The sequence below is a fragment of the Mustela nivalis genome (assembly GCF_964662115.1).
Source record: "Mustela nivalis genome assembly, chromosome: X".
NCBI lineage: Eukaryota > Metazoa > Chordata > Mammalia > Carnivora > Mustelidae > Mustela > Mustela nivalis.
This window is the reverse complement of record NC_139040.1, coordinates 118,406,966-118,421,436: the sequence shown is the minus strand read 5'-3', so window position 1 is coordinate 118,421,436 and position 14,471 is coordinate 118,406,966. Positions and strand designations below refer to the sequence as shown.

Genomic DNA, 14,471 nt, shown 5'->3' with positions numbered 1-14,471 from the left:
CTCAAAATTCTCTCTAGGGTGCATGATAAGTTTTAGGCAAATTAGATCCTCACTAAATGAAGGAATGCTACATCTTCCATTACTCATTTTGCATGTTCTCATTTTCCTGTCCTAAAATATTTCCCCATTCTCTTCTCCTTTCTCTGTAACACACACAAAATAGAGAGGAAGAAAACCCTCATTTGGAAAACAAAACAAAACAAAACATGAAATCACCTATTTTAATCATGGGCTTTCTTAAATGGCACTTTTTATAGTTCTATGTTATTTTTTTTTAAGGTACGTTTTGTTTGTTTTACAGAGGTAGGGGGCAGAGAATGTGCACAGTAAAATCTCCCAGCTGATGTATTTTCTGGCCTTGAGAAATTCTTGTCCTTTTCTATGACAATGGAGAACGTTCTTTTCAGTGCTTTCCACTTCTGAGGTCCTGAGAGCAGCAGTTCCTCTCTGTGCCTTCCACAAAGTCCCGCTACAGGCTCCGTGCAGGGAAAACAACATAGATTCACAAAAGACAGTGACAAAGGAGGACAAAGAGCAAGCATGGAACTTCTGGAGTTTCTAACCTATTCCCTAACTCCTGAGTTACTACACAATTTATTTCAGAGAGATGTTATCTATCTATCCAATTCTATGAGGACTTTCAGGAAAAGATTTCCACATCCTCTTTGCCATAAACGAGGAAGACTTTATCAGGCCTCAGTATTGGCCACTTCCCCCTTATTCCTAACCTGACCACCATGCCTCAGGTTATAGAGGGCTCCCCCTTTTCAGCCACCGGGGGACCAGAGAATAAGCAACCCTCAAACCCCACGTAATTCTTCACTTCCTCCCAAACACCATTTATTTATTTTCTTTTTTCTTTATCTCCCAAACTCCATTTAGCCTTCTCTCTTTGCAATGAGGACTACAGCTCCCAATTTCTAGTTTCTTGACCATTTCCATTCACTCCAGTGACTGCCTTTAGTCACTGCCTCTCTGGATACCCCAGTCTCTTTCTAGTCATTGAGTTTCATGACAAGATGATCAACCCACATTAGAATCTTCATTTCATATAGACTTTCTAGACTCAAGTCAGGGATGGGCTACATGCAAGCATACTGCTCCACGGCCCCATAAAATCATTTCTTAGCATTTGGCAACAGCGATCCCTCTCCTGACCTGGCTGTATCTCTTTCGGCCTCACTAATTTTGTCCAGGCCTCTTTTCATGTCTTATTTGGACACTTTTTTGCTCTCCTGCCTACTGACCTATGACTGAAGAAGGCTCTAGTTGGGAAAACCTGGAGTTGTTTGAACTCAGGCAGTGCACACAAAAATTACACCAAAATGCTACAGATCCTATCCCCTTCCTGGGAAGCACAATAAGGTCACCCATCCATTACGTCCCGCTCACCTCTATACTGCAAAGAGACGGTGTGACGTGTCTTGCCCGGGCACATTACTTATATGTGTGGGCACAGAGTTACCAGCTTTGTAACATTTCAGCCTCTTTCAAATAAAAAAACAACAATAGCTGTATTCTCGTCAACGGAAAAAAATTAGGATTCTAAATTACGAGCAAGCCGACTTTCTCAGTTTCTAACAACGTGTGAATGTGGAGGGTACTAGGGTTTGAAGCAAAGGAGCTCTATCTGAAATGAGACACACGGGACACATAACATGGGCAGCTCTCTCGGTGCAGCAACCACACAAGGCTAGCACTGTACGGGGTTGGGGGGGCAAGTCGGGACTACTCCAGGATTAAATGTCTTGATACTTTACATCATTACTTCTCTTATCCACTTCCTTAATAGTCTAGAAAAGGTACTCAAGAACTCTTGGAAAAAGTGCTTCTGGTACAGAGAGAAAATGATAAACCCAACTACGAAATCAAAATAAAAAGAACAGACTGAACAGATGCTACCAAAACAAATGGAGCAAAACATATTAAAATCGCTGGTGGGTGAAAATGCTTAGCAAGTGAAAGAAGAAAAAAGAAAATGAGGCAGTAAATTCATCTTTACCACTTCTAACTTCCTCATCTTAAATGGGCAAACAGAAATACAGCTTCTAAGTGACAGAGACCCCAAATACCTGCCTTTAGTTGTCCAAACATTGCCTCCTCTATTCCTAAAGGTTCAAGTGTAAGTTTAATTGAGGTGACACTCCTGAGTCAGGGGCCATCCATGAAGTGGCTTGACGATGGCCTTTTGATGAAGAAGCAGCTTTTAAGGCAATTCCCGCTCACTCTTAATTTGTCAATTGTTCATTTTATAGCCCAGGTTGAGGGAAAGAAAGAGAAAGCTCCATCAGAGGTATAAGTAGGGGTTACTGTGCCTCTGCTTGCATTTGCTTCAAGAGGGTTTATGGGCGCACATCTGTGTGGGAGCTGGCCGCCACCTTTAAAAGCCTGCATTGAGAATAGGCTGTCTGTCATCTCATCCTTTCTAAATGGCCTCTGATGCCACAGAAAAGTACAAAACAGGTTGCTGACTAACAAACTTCGTGATCTAAATTCTCTAAATGCAAGAAAAGGTGCATCATCGTGCAAAGTGAGCTGGGCAGTTTATTTGAAAGTTGCCAGTTTGGGGATGCCCGAGTGGCTCAGTCGGTCGAGCGCCCGACTCTTGGTGTTGGCTCAGGTCGTGATTTCGGAGCTGTGGGATGAACCCCACATCGGGCTCTGCACTCAGCATGGACTCTGCCTGAGGTTCTTTCCCCTCCCTCTCCCTTTCACTCTGCTCCTACCCCAACTCAAGGGTGAGCGCATGCATGCTCTCTCTCAAATAAATAAATAAATAAATAGATACAATCTTAACAAAAATAAAGTTGCCCGTTTTTATAGAGCACTCAACTTAAACCATCCCACTGAAATTCAGTTGTCCAGACTATCATTTTACAGGTAGTGAGAATATCAGCAAAAAAAGACTAGTGAGGCACATATGCCTGATCTTTTTAACGGCCACACAGAGATTTATAAAACCTTGACTTTCAGGAATGCAAAGCATCCACAAACTTCAAGATTATAAATATTATGAAATAGTTATTAATATAAGTAAAGAAGAAAAGAGAGCCACAATGAAAGACTTGTAGATACTTTTGTCCACCCCACTGAAAAAATATCAATTGAATCAAATGAATGATTCGGTGAATGTGCAAAAGAAAGGACTTTCACTTCCTATCCCCAAAGAATCCTAGAGCAGAAGGTAAGGACAGAAAAAGTCAATCATAAAACTGGCTTTCCCTACTTTGCAGGATAAATGAGGTACTATCATTTTGAATTAATGATAGCACAAAAAAGAAATTCATCTTTTCACAGAAGAACTATTTTGAATCCACTCTCTGTAATATTTTGGGGGGTGGGGTGAAGAGAAGCAGTCCTGGTCACCATGAAACCCAGAAAGCAAGCAACCACCTGGGTTCCTGGCTCCTCTTTTCTTTAGGGACTCGGGAACAGGGGGCCTAGTCCTTCCCTCAAGCCATCTGCCATCTCTTGGGACTATGTATCTGACATGCTAGTTCACGGGGCTTTTCAGACAGAGGACCTTTTCCTCAACTCATTATTCTACGATGAGAAGAATGGTATCTTTTTCTCTTTGTGATAGGCAACATGAACATACATTAAACACCAATTCCAACAGCAATGAGCTACCACTTCACACCCATTAGGGTGGCTATTACAAAACACACAAACAGAGAATGACAAGTGCTGGTAAGGATGTGGAGAAACTGGAACCCCCAGGCATTGCCGGTAGGAATGCAAAATGGCACAGGTGCTGTGGAGAACAGTAAGGCAGCTTCACAAAAATTAAAAATAGAATTACATATGATCCAGTAACTCTACTTCTGGGAATATACCCAAAAGAATTGAGAGCCAGGACTCACATAGGTATCAGTAGGCCAGTACTCATTCACAGTAGCCAAAATGCAGAAACACCCTAAATGTCTATAAGTGGAAGAATGGATCAACAAATTGTGATATAGCCATACAGTGGAATATTATTCAGCCTTAAAAAGGAAGGAAACTCCAACACCTGCTACAACGTAGATGAACCTCGAAGACATTATGCTAGGTTAAATAAGGCAGGCACAAAAGGTTAAGTATCTTATGACTCCACTTATAAGAGCTACCCAGCAGAGTCCAATTCACAGAGACAGAAAGCTGAAAGGTAGTTGCTAGGAGGAGGGGAGAATGAGAAGTTAGTGTTGTAATGGGTACATTGTTTCATTGTGAGAAGACAAAAAAGCTCTGGGTTCTGGAGATGGATGGTGATGACGGTTACACATTAACATGAACATATTTAATGCCATTGGTTATACACTTAATAATGGATAAATGGTATTATGTATATTTTACTGTGATAAAAACATTCTACATTTCTTTCTTAAAAAAGATTTTATTTATTTATTTGACACAGAAAGAGAGAGAGAGCACAAGCAGGGGGAGCAGCAGGCAGAGGGAGAGGGAGAAGCAGACTCCCCACTGAGCAAAGAGTGTCATGTGGGGCCCGATCCCAGGACCTTGAGATCATGACCTGAGCTGAAGGCAGATGCTTAACCGACTGAGCCACCCAAGCACCCCCAAACATTCTCCATTTCTGTAGGCATACAAAGAAAGCTTTTATGGGGATTTCCACTGGGAATTAAAGCTGAGTGTATGAGACTAAGAAAGTCTTAACTTTTGTTCTGTTGGAATTTTTTTACCATGTACTTAGGTTATTTTCATTACAAACAAAACCAGCCAGAATTAGGTCAGCCTTTAACCTGGAAATTCCTCTCTTAAAAATTGAGCCCGAAAAAATAACCAGGGCAGACACAGTGATGCATATATAAGAATGCCATTTTTAATATTAAAAATGTGGAGGCAACCTAAATAGTTATTACAGGAGGATCGGTTCAATAAATGGTGGTATGCCTGTACAAGGGATGACCGTGTGCTTGTCTGAAAGAAAAGGGGGGTCCATTATATGTTAAGTTCCAAAATCAGGTAACATTTAATATGACCTCAGGGGTATACTGCACGGGCACTACCGTTGTGATAAAAGTCTGGAAGGATACATATTAAATGGTTGTTTCTGGATAAGAGGATTAAGGGCAATTTATTCATATTCTTTGAGTTTTTATTATTGTAATAATTATTGCAAAGAACTCCTGTAATCAGAGAAGTAACAGGGCTATTTCCATTTTGAGAAGCAAATAAGCAAAGGACTGGGGGAGGCATTCAATAATGCTAATTAGTAGTTCGGACGTCACAAAACTTTTAAGGGTCCCAGGGGCTTCCCTGTCTGTGTCATCTCCAGGCCCTAGCCTGAGGGAGCCAGAGAGGCTCCTGCGGGAGCCAAGTACCATTGCTGAGCCTTTTCTGTAGGTCACGTTTTACAATCAACATACTTTCACTCCTTTCTCAGGCACCAGCTGAATTTTGCACGTAAATATCTAATTGTCATGTCTACTTTTCAGAACTCAGAACAATGCTATCTGGCAATAATAATAATAATAATAAGCAAATTTAAGATAGCTTTCAACAAGAAAATTCTCTCAATCCATCACAGATGAGTATATTTTTTATTTTAGCCAGCTGCTGTCTGCACTCACGCCCTTCTAGACAAGCTACAGACGCCATTAAAAAACTTTTCAAGAAGTTCTCCTACTCTTAAAGTAATGTGTTAAAACAATGTGTTTCCTTTTGTCATGTTACCTTCCTTTTCATGTAATTCTGAAGACATTACAAGTTAAAGCCAATAGAAAAAGGCACAAAGAGACACGTTTTATAGATATCATCCACTCTCCCCCTTACAATTTTTTTAACAAGAGACAGGAATATGGAAGACATATGACGCATTGCAAGCCTTACTTATCCTGTGCTTTATTTAGGGAATTTTATTTTCTGTTTGGAAAATGACAGACTTCTGCTTTTAGGTAGATAAATATGAACAAGTCACAGAGAGAAACGAGACCACTTATCACTAGCAAACTTTTAGAAAAGTCAAATAATTGAGTGTTTTTATTCGACTGTGTATATATATAAGCAAATGAATATAAATGCTCAGTCCTACACCATTAGCCAAACATCTTTACCTCTATAAATTAAAAAACAACAACAACAACAACAACAACAAAAACAGCTCAGCAGCACCCAGGAGTCACTACTCACAGCTTCTCCACTCACCAGGAAAACTCCCAATGTCCATGCCTCCCAAGAGTGAAATGCCCGCAGCTGGCCCACTCTGCGAGGACACACTCTTCTCTCCTAAGTTAACCTGAAGAGCAAGCTGGATTTGTTTACTGCACAAACATCTGTAATTGCTAAAGCTCTCGGTGGCATGGTGTAACAGTTACTGCTTGTGCAAACTGCCCATCTAAATGACTCTCTGCAGTGTGAGCACATGAAAACCCAAGACACAGAGAAATTGAAAACATCTGTAAAAATCAATGGCCGGATTGACCAAAGGGGTGGGGGGATTAAAACAGCTACAGAGTTCCAGTGCAGCATCTGACTTGAGAAAAGACTCCTCCGCACTATAGGTTCTTCCTTACAATATCCACAGCCCCCCCCCACTCCAGCCCCAGGGGGATCCTGGCCGGCAGACACTTCTTGGAACCCACCAGGGCAAATCCATTACAAGCCTTGTTAGAAAACCCGCGCACACAAGATGCAAGATTAAGGGGACTTACTACATCTCGAAAAGCAAAGAAAGAAATACCTCTTCTCCCATCATGCAGTCAGCCTCCTTTCTTCAGTTTGAAAAGGTCCCAGAACTACCCTGGGACCCTCCCACTTCCTTCCAACAGCCAAAGGCACAGAGCCTGAAGGACCCAGCCTAACCCTGAGTCATACTTGGGACCAAATGAGCACTAGGGAGAACAAAGCTCGCATTTGTTTACGGTTCAGGAAGCCAGGGCCGATTCAAGGCTTGGGTGGCTTTGCGAGAAGTCCTCCTCCCTCACTGCAGGAACGTAGCTGTCTCCCGGGGACCCACAGGTGCGACCATTCAGACAAGGAACACACTGAAGGAGTGTTTATTTGGCAGGACCCAGCGGCCACTTCTGTTTAAAAACACCAGAGAGAAAATAAAAAGCCCACTATCTCTCAGCAGATAATCTGATGGGGAGTGACAGAGAGCTAGAATATGGGCATTTCTATGTGAAATGTCCATGGTAAAAAATACCCGTATTTTAAAGATGTGAAATTAGTGGTAATACACAGAAATTACTCATTAAAAGAAAAAGAAGAAGGAAGAGGAGAAAAAAGAAAAAAACCTAAGAAGGGAAAAACAGCCGTGGCTTTACAGAAACATTTCACCCTAGGAAAACTCCAGCAAAACTGTTGCCAGCCATGTCAGTGGTAGTATCCTCACAGACTGGAATAAAATGTTTAATTAGCAATCTTGTTTTGGCCCCAAATGAGATACCATTTTAATCACCACTTCCATGGATTTAGAGCCCAGTGGTTAAGAGATCAAAACTCTAGAGCCAGCGTGTCTGAGATCAAAAATCCCAGCTGGACCTCTTCCCAAGGGTGTGATTTTGAGCAACTCATTTAACCTCCATTCACCTCAGTTTCCTTTTCTATAAAATGGGGATAAAAGCACCAGTCTATAGGGTTGTCTGCAAGATTAAATAGGTAATATGTTGAGTGCTTAATAAAGTAGCTGGTACAAAGTAAGCACCCTAGTAGCCACTATCTCAAACTCAGGGCGACATCACAAGGCAGGGTGCCAAGTTAAGAGTACCCTCACCTTACCACACTTCTCATGTGCTCAGACTCCGAGGGCCCATTTTCACTTTCCTATGAGGAATTTTTGAATTTTTTAATTGTACTAATTTAAAAGCCATTTATTCAATATTTAGTAACTGCCTGTGGTATTGGGGGTTTTGAATGAGATGCTATCGCAGTGCTTAAGAAATATGCAATCTGCTTGGGTAAATAAGACATAGGTCTGTTGGTATATCACACAAGGAAACAAACGTGGGAGATGTCAGCAGGATGCAAATGGCAAGGTGGTGCGGGCGGGAGGGAATTAACATCTGGAATTTAGGGGGCAGATAAAAAAGCACCTTATCAAAAATTAATTATCAAAACTTAATTAGTACAGAGAGGATAGACAAATTGCCGGCACAGAATTCCCACTAATCTATGATGATACTCATCCCTCAAGGAGGACAGCTGAACCCCCCACTCAAGTGTAAGGTACACAATGTGATTCAACTCTTTAGGAAGAGTTGAATCTAGGGGTGCCTGGGTGGCTCAGCCGGTGAAGCGTGTGCCTTCGGCTCAGGTCGTGATCCCAGGGTGCTGGGATCCGGCCCCATGGCAGGCCCCTTGCTCAGCGGGGAGCCTGCTTCTCCCTCTCTTCCCTGCTCATGCTCTCTGTTGCTACCTCTGTCACTATCTCTGTCTCTCTCTCTCCCAAATAAATAAATAAAATCTTTTTTTAAAAGTCGAATCTAGAGAAGGGAAAAAACCAGAACAACCTACAGTGAAGAAACCTGATAAACATGACCTCAGTCAAGTGACCAAAGTCAACAACAGTGAGAAGTCACGTTGACAGGATGTGCCCCGATACGACGTGATGAGAATGGCAAGTCCCCACTGTGATCTTCCTCCCTAAATCCACCACGTTGGTCTAAGCATGAGACAAATGTCAGACAAATGCTAATTTAAGGGCATTCTGAAAATTTTCTTGAAATGGCCAAGATTATCAAAAACATGGCAGTGCTCGCTTCGGCAGCACATATACTAAAATCAAAAACATGGCAAATCTGAGAAAAGGTCAGAGCGAAGAGGGGCCTGAGGAGATGTCCTGTAATGGGGTGTCCTACATGGGATCCTGGAACAGAGAAGGGACATCAAGAAAAACTTAAGGGAATCTGACTAAAGGATGGAATTGGGTTAAGAATCATGTCTTAGTACTGGTTCATTAATTGTGACAAATATACCATATTAACAGGAGATGTTAAGAACAGAATTCTCTGAAAATTCTGTGGGAATTCTCTGTATTATCTTTACAACTATTCTACAAATCTAAAACTATTCTGAAATTAAAAGGTTTTTTAAAAGATCTTACTTGTTTATTTATTTGAGAGACAGAGAGAGAGCGTGCAAGAGAGAGAGCACAAGCAGGAGGAGCAGCAGGCAGAGGGAGAAGCAGGGAGCCCAATGCGGGGCTCGATCCCAGGACCCCGGGATCATGACCTGAGCTCAAGACAGACGCTTAATTGATTGAGCCCCCCAGGCGTCCCTAAAATTAAAGTTTATTAAAAGGCAAATTAGGCACATAAGCTGGCTGCACATACATGCTACATAAATAAATGTGTATGTGTCGGTTAGAGACGCATGATAACATTCATGAATATATCTACAGAAATGAATTTAACAATGCCTTCCCAACTTCACCTATTTATTATCTCTCCATCCTTAGCCTATCTCGCAACAAAGACAGCTGAATGCCGAGTCCTAGCCTTTTGCTTCCCATAATAACAAAAGAGTTTTCTTTGAAAGGAAACTTGGCTCTTCTATCAGTTCTGCTGCCAACCCAGGCTACAGCGGCCCAGCTCGAAGAGTGTACATGAGGTGGGCCCATCTGCCCCTTTCCAAGAGCTACTAGAAGTTCCTGGGGCCTGGCCAATTAGTCATCAACCACGGAGCCCCGGGGCTGGCAACTCTCCCAGCTACTTCCTCCCCATCTCCAGTTCACGTTGCTGGGCACTTCCCCAGTTATCTCTAAAGTGCCGATCTGATCATGCCACTCCCAAGCGGAACTCCTCCGCTAACTGGCCAGGTCACCCAAAAGAAGTACAGCTTGTGTAAAGCAGCTGGCGGAGCCCTGGGGGAACAGGGCCCACCTCCCCTCCAGCGCCTTACTTCCTCCTCTACCACCGGGACCACATCCCCTGCACTCCAGCCAAACACAGCCCTTCTGCATAACCACGCTCTCTCTTTGTCTGTGCACACGCTGCCAGGACCGCGAAAGCCCATTTATCTTGTAATACTTTGTTCAAATCTCACTTTGCTTGAGAAGAGCTCCTGATACCCCATCTCGTCATTCGGGACCTCTAGGAGAGGTAGTAGCTCCTTCCCGCATTCTCTTTGATGCTTTGGATGTACCTCTGCTAGTCCCTTTCCCCTGCATCACAGTGACTTTTATACCTGCCCACTTTTCTCCCACGCATACATACTGCAAAGCACTAAATGAGAGGCCTGTACGTGACAGCTGATTCAAGGCGTGATGCAGGGGAGGACGTGTTAACTCCATTGCAGTGAACTACACCAGACCCACCTCATCCCAAATAAATATACTGCCAGGTAAAAAAAAATACGTAGGTATCATGCTCATACAGAATCTAGACATGCCACCTAGCCAACTCCTTTACAAATGGATTGAGCTCATTTATTATCTAGAAATTTGCAGAGCTGCCAATGAAGATCCATAAAAGGCATTCAATAAAGCCTCAGTAAGTGAATGAATGAGCAAATTAATAGACAAACGAGAGAGTGAATCTGTAGCCAGACCACAAGCAGACCCCAAACATAATGAGTCTTCCTTTATGATTTCAGTTGGATTAGGACAAAACATTATATTTGTGTCTCCAGTCCACAAATATTTATTGAGGGCCCAGTACAGTTTAACAAGGGTTTTCAAGGAGTTATAAATAGGAATATGATGGCAAGGTCCAAAATCATGGCACTTACTTTCTAATGGCTAATATTTAAGACATGATGATGTCAAACAAACAGCTATCCAGACATAGCAAAATTCAATTCTCCTCCTGTGAGTTTGAATTTTTCTATAAGAAAAAGTTAAAGAAATGATCCTGGAAACCGCACTGCTATTTACAGGCACTCCTTCTGTTCTAATAACCAGAAGGGCAGCAATAATAACTATGAAAATTAATCAAGTGATGATTATAAGCCACGCACTTTTCTATCCTTTTTTTGTGTGTGTTACTCATTCCTCGTGACAACCATATGGAAAACGTCCCATTGGTATTCTAATTTTACAGATGAGGAATCTAAAGTACTGAGTGCTTAAGTGGTCTGTCCCTGGAAGAGTCAGAGGTGGGATGTGAACCCAGGCAATCTGGCCTGCATGCTTTATAACCACTACACTCTTTTTTTTTTTTTAAAGATTTTATTTATTTATTTGACAGAGAGAAATCACAAGTAGATGGAGAGGCAGACAGAGAGAGAGAGAGAGGGAAGCAGGCTCCCCGACAAGCAGAGAGCCCGATGCGGGACTCGATCCCAGGACCCTGAGATCATGACCTGAGCCGAAGGCAGCGGCTTAACCCACTGAGCCACCCAGGCGCCCCACCACTACACTCTTAAAAACACAAATTTAAGGCCTTCCGCGAATGCGATCCTTGGTCATATTCTGGCTGCAATTAAACATTTCTTAGAAAATAACTACTAAGCTGAGTGTTTTAGAAAGTCTGTGTCAAGCATATGTAGAACAGTAAACAATATCTAACATGTCAAAGAGTAGTCCTGTAACACTGTGTCTTGTTCCCTTTTCCTACTAACACCCCTGTCCTTACTTCTCCTAGATAAGGAAACTTAACAGAGACACTTTGGGGAAAGAGAACACAGAAAACAAAGTCTGAAAACCCCAGACCATTCACCTAGGCAACCAGTGGGCATCTTAACACCATCTACTCATTAAAACCCATGGATTTTCCAACTGCTCAAGAGATGTCACATAATCTTATCATTCAACCAAAAGGAGGGTCATCCAATACTATAGGTCTCAGGAAATCACAAGTTTTGACCGAGTTGGGTTTCATTAGTCAAAGAAGACACCTTTAGCTCCTGAAGATCCTCAGAGCTTATTTCTAGTCTTCAAAGGATTAGAGACATAAATCTCTCATTTTTAATGAATGAAGATCATCACTTTAACTGTTTACAATTTTTAATTGTACTTAAGTATACAGCTTGATGAATTTTTACTAAATGGATAAAAAGACTGCTTATGTACGAAAATAGTAAAATTTCTCTTACTGCAATTTGGTTGATTAAAAAAATGATTAGTAGCTCATTTATATACAATTTTAACTAACACTCTCTGTTACAAGTGAAAGCTACAATGTTGATATCATAAAGGCATTAATTTGGGTGAAAAATGAGATCTAAGATGATTAGAGTTGAAGAGACTGTCACAAACACAACATTGGGTTGTGGGATATGGTTGTAAATGAAGAAAGAAAACAGGATCACTGTAAGAGGGAGACATCAGAAGTCACAAATGGTAATCAGCTAAGACAGAAAGACCATGGGAAAGGAGCTTCTTGGAGAATTTCTTTGTGGGGAATCCAGTAAGCAACCAATGTACAAACCTGAACATGGAATAAGCTGGCATCAACTACTGGGTATTTATCCCAAAGATAGTAGTGGAAAGAAGGGCCATCTGTACCCCAATGTTCATAGCAGCAATGGACACAGTTGCCAAACTGCGGGAAGAGCCAAAATGTCCTTCAACAGATGAGCAGATAAAGAAGATATGGTCCATATATACAATGGAGTATTATGCCTCCATCAGAAAGATGAATACCCAACTTTTTTATCAACATGGATGGAACTGGAGGAGATTATGCTGAGTGAAATAAGTCAAGTAGAGAGACTCAATTATCATATGGTTTCACTTACTCGTGGAGCATAAGGAATAACACAGAGGACATTGGGAGACGGAGAGAAGTGAGTTGGGGGAAATCGGAGGGCGAGATGAACCGTGAGAGACTGTGGACTCTGAGAAACAAACTGAGGGTTTTGGAGGGGAGAGGGGTGGGGTGATGAGTGAGTCTGGTGGTGGGTATTAAGGAGGGCACATATTGCATAGAGCACTGGGTGTGGTGCATAAACAATGAAACTTGGAACACTGAAAAAATAAAATTAAATTTTACAAAAAAGAGAGGAAAAAAAGCCAAGATTATTCTACAAAAGGCCTGTCAGGTTAGGTCCTGGAGATTCTCCTGGGTATCTGTCATTTACCCACCCATGTATAATACCTGCCATTCCCTTCCCTAAGTGTTTGGTCAGAGTGATCATCTGAGTGACTCATGAAAACGGAAGGAGTTTACAAAAAGATGGGGCTAGGTTGGGGTCACAGGGAAGCAGCCTGATGAGGAAATTCCCTCCTGGGTCCACAGGTGAAGGACAGAAGGTACCAGCTGTATTCATGAGAATAAGGTCCTGTCCAGATTGCCTTCTTGCTTATAGCTTTCCAACCCAGTCTCTAGGCTGATGACTTCAAACCTAAGTGTACAGTTCTCTCTCAGTCACCAGACTTACTTATCCAAGAGCCTGCTGGATGCCTCCACTTGATGGTTCTACAAGTACCTAAGAAATCCAGCTAGTCTAAGATAACCCATGACCTCTCTCCTCCCCAGATATCTCTCTTCTCCAGCAGTCTCTAACCAGGGAATGATACTACCACCCAGATGCTGAAGCCAGTTGCCCAAAGCATCATCTTCAAGTTCTTCCTCTCCTTTATCCTCCACATACTATCAAATTTCTTCATTCTACCTTCAAAGCATCTCCCCAAACCATCTAGGACAACACTTCAAAGCTGTCAGTGAGAAAAACTATCTCTTCTCTTGATGTTCCCTGCCATGCAAAAGGGATCCCAAATGGACACTTTCTGGACACACCTGGACACTCCTGGAACTCTCTGCTCCCTTACTCACTTTCCTCTGGGAGAATGAAATGACTTCTTCTATAAGCGAATTTCAGAAAAATAAAGGCATGTTCAGCTCAACTCTTCTCTTTTCTCCTCTTCAAAGTTAGCCTCTGTTCGCCCCCAAGGGTTAGGCCCTTCTATCTCACATGGGTCTGCTTTACTATAATGTTGCTGAGAGTGGGTGAGTGGATCTGTCTAATTCTGGGATCAGCTGGCAGGCCCATTTGGCTCTCACACTCATCTATATCTTTCAACTTTGCCTTCATCAATAACAACATTGCTATATAACATAGGTAGAGAAAGGTGCACAAATCTTAAGTGTACAGCTCTGAGGAAATTTCACAAAATGAAATAAGATCTACGTAAATAGAGGAAATATACCATGTTCATGGATTGGAAAGGTATCAATTCTTCTCAAACATATCTATAGAGTCAATGCAACCCCAATCAAAATCCCAAAGGTTTTGTTTGTTTGTTTGTTTGTTTGTTTGTTTTTTGGTGGGGGGAGATGACAAGCTGACTCTAAAATTTACACGGAAATACAAGGGGTCAAGAATAGCCCAGTAAATCTTGAAGAAGAGGAACAAAGATTCAGAACTTAAATTGCCAGGTATCAAGACTGACTATAAAGCTACAGTAATTGAGGTAGTATAGAATAAGTGCAAGGACAAATATAGACCAACACAACAGAGCCCAGAAACAGACTAATACATACATAGCTACTTAAATTATGACAAAGGTGATAAAGGCTGTGCAGTGCAGAAAGGATGATCTTTTCAATAAGTAGTTCTGGATGAAATGGATATCCATACTGAAAACA

The 14,471-nt window shown here is 41.9% G+C and overlaps 1 protein-coding gene across 7 annotated transcripts in view; it reads right to left on the bottom strand.

The window, feature by feature from the left end:
* Nucleotides 1–14,471, bottom strand: part of SH3KBP1 (SH3 domain containing kinase binding protein 1) — a 340,208-nt gene that overhangs the window by 116,964 nt on the left and 208,773 nt on the right. The window contains exon 1 of one of the 7 annotated variants that reach the window (XM_082718348.1): nt 6,683–6,790. The exons of 5 other annotated variants lie outside the window; for them this stretch is intronic. In XM_082718348.1, the coding sequence (XP_082574474.1) occupies nt 6,683–6,697 (15 nt within the window). In that variant the 5' untranslated portion in view covers nt 6,698–6,790. Of the gene's footprint in view, nt 1–6,653; nt 6,791–14,471 lie in introns of those variants that run through there. One more of the 7 variants, XM_082718349.1, reaches the window with a different exon arrangement.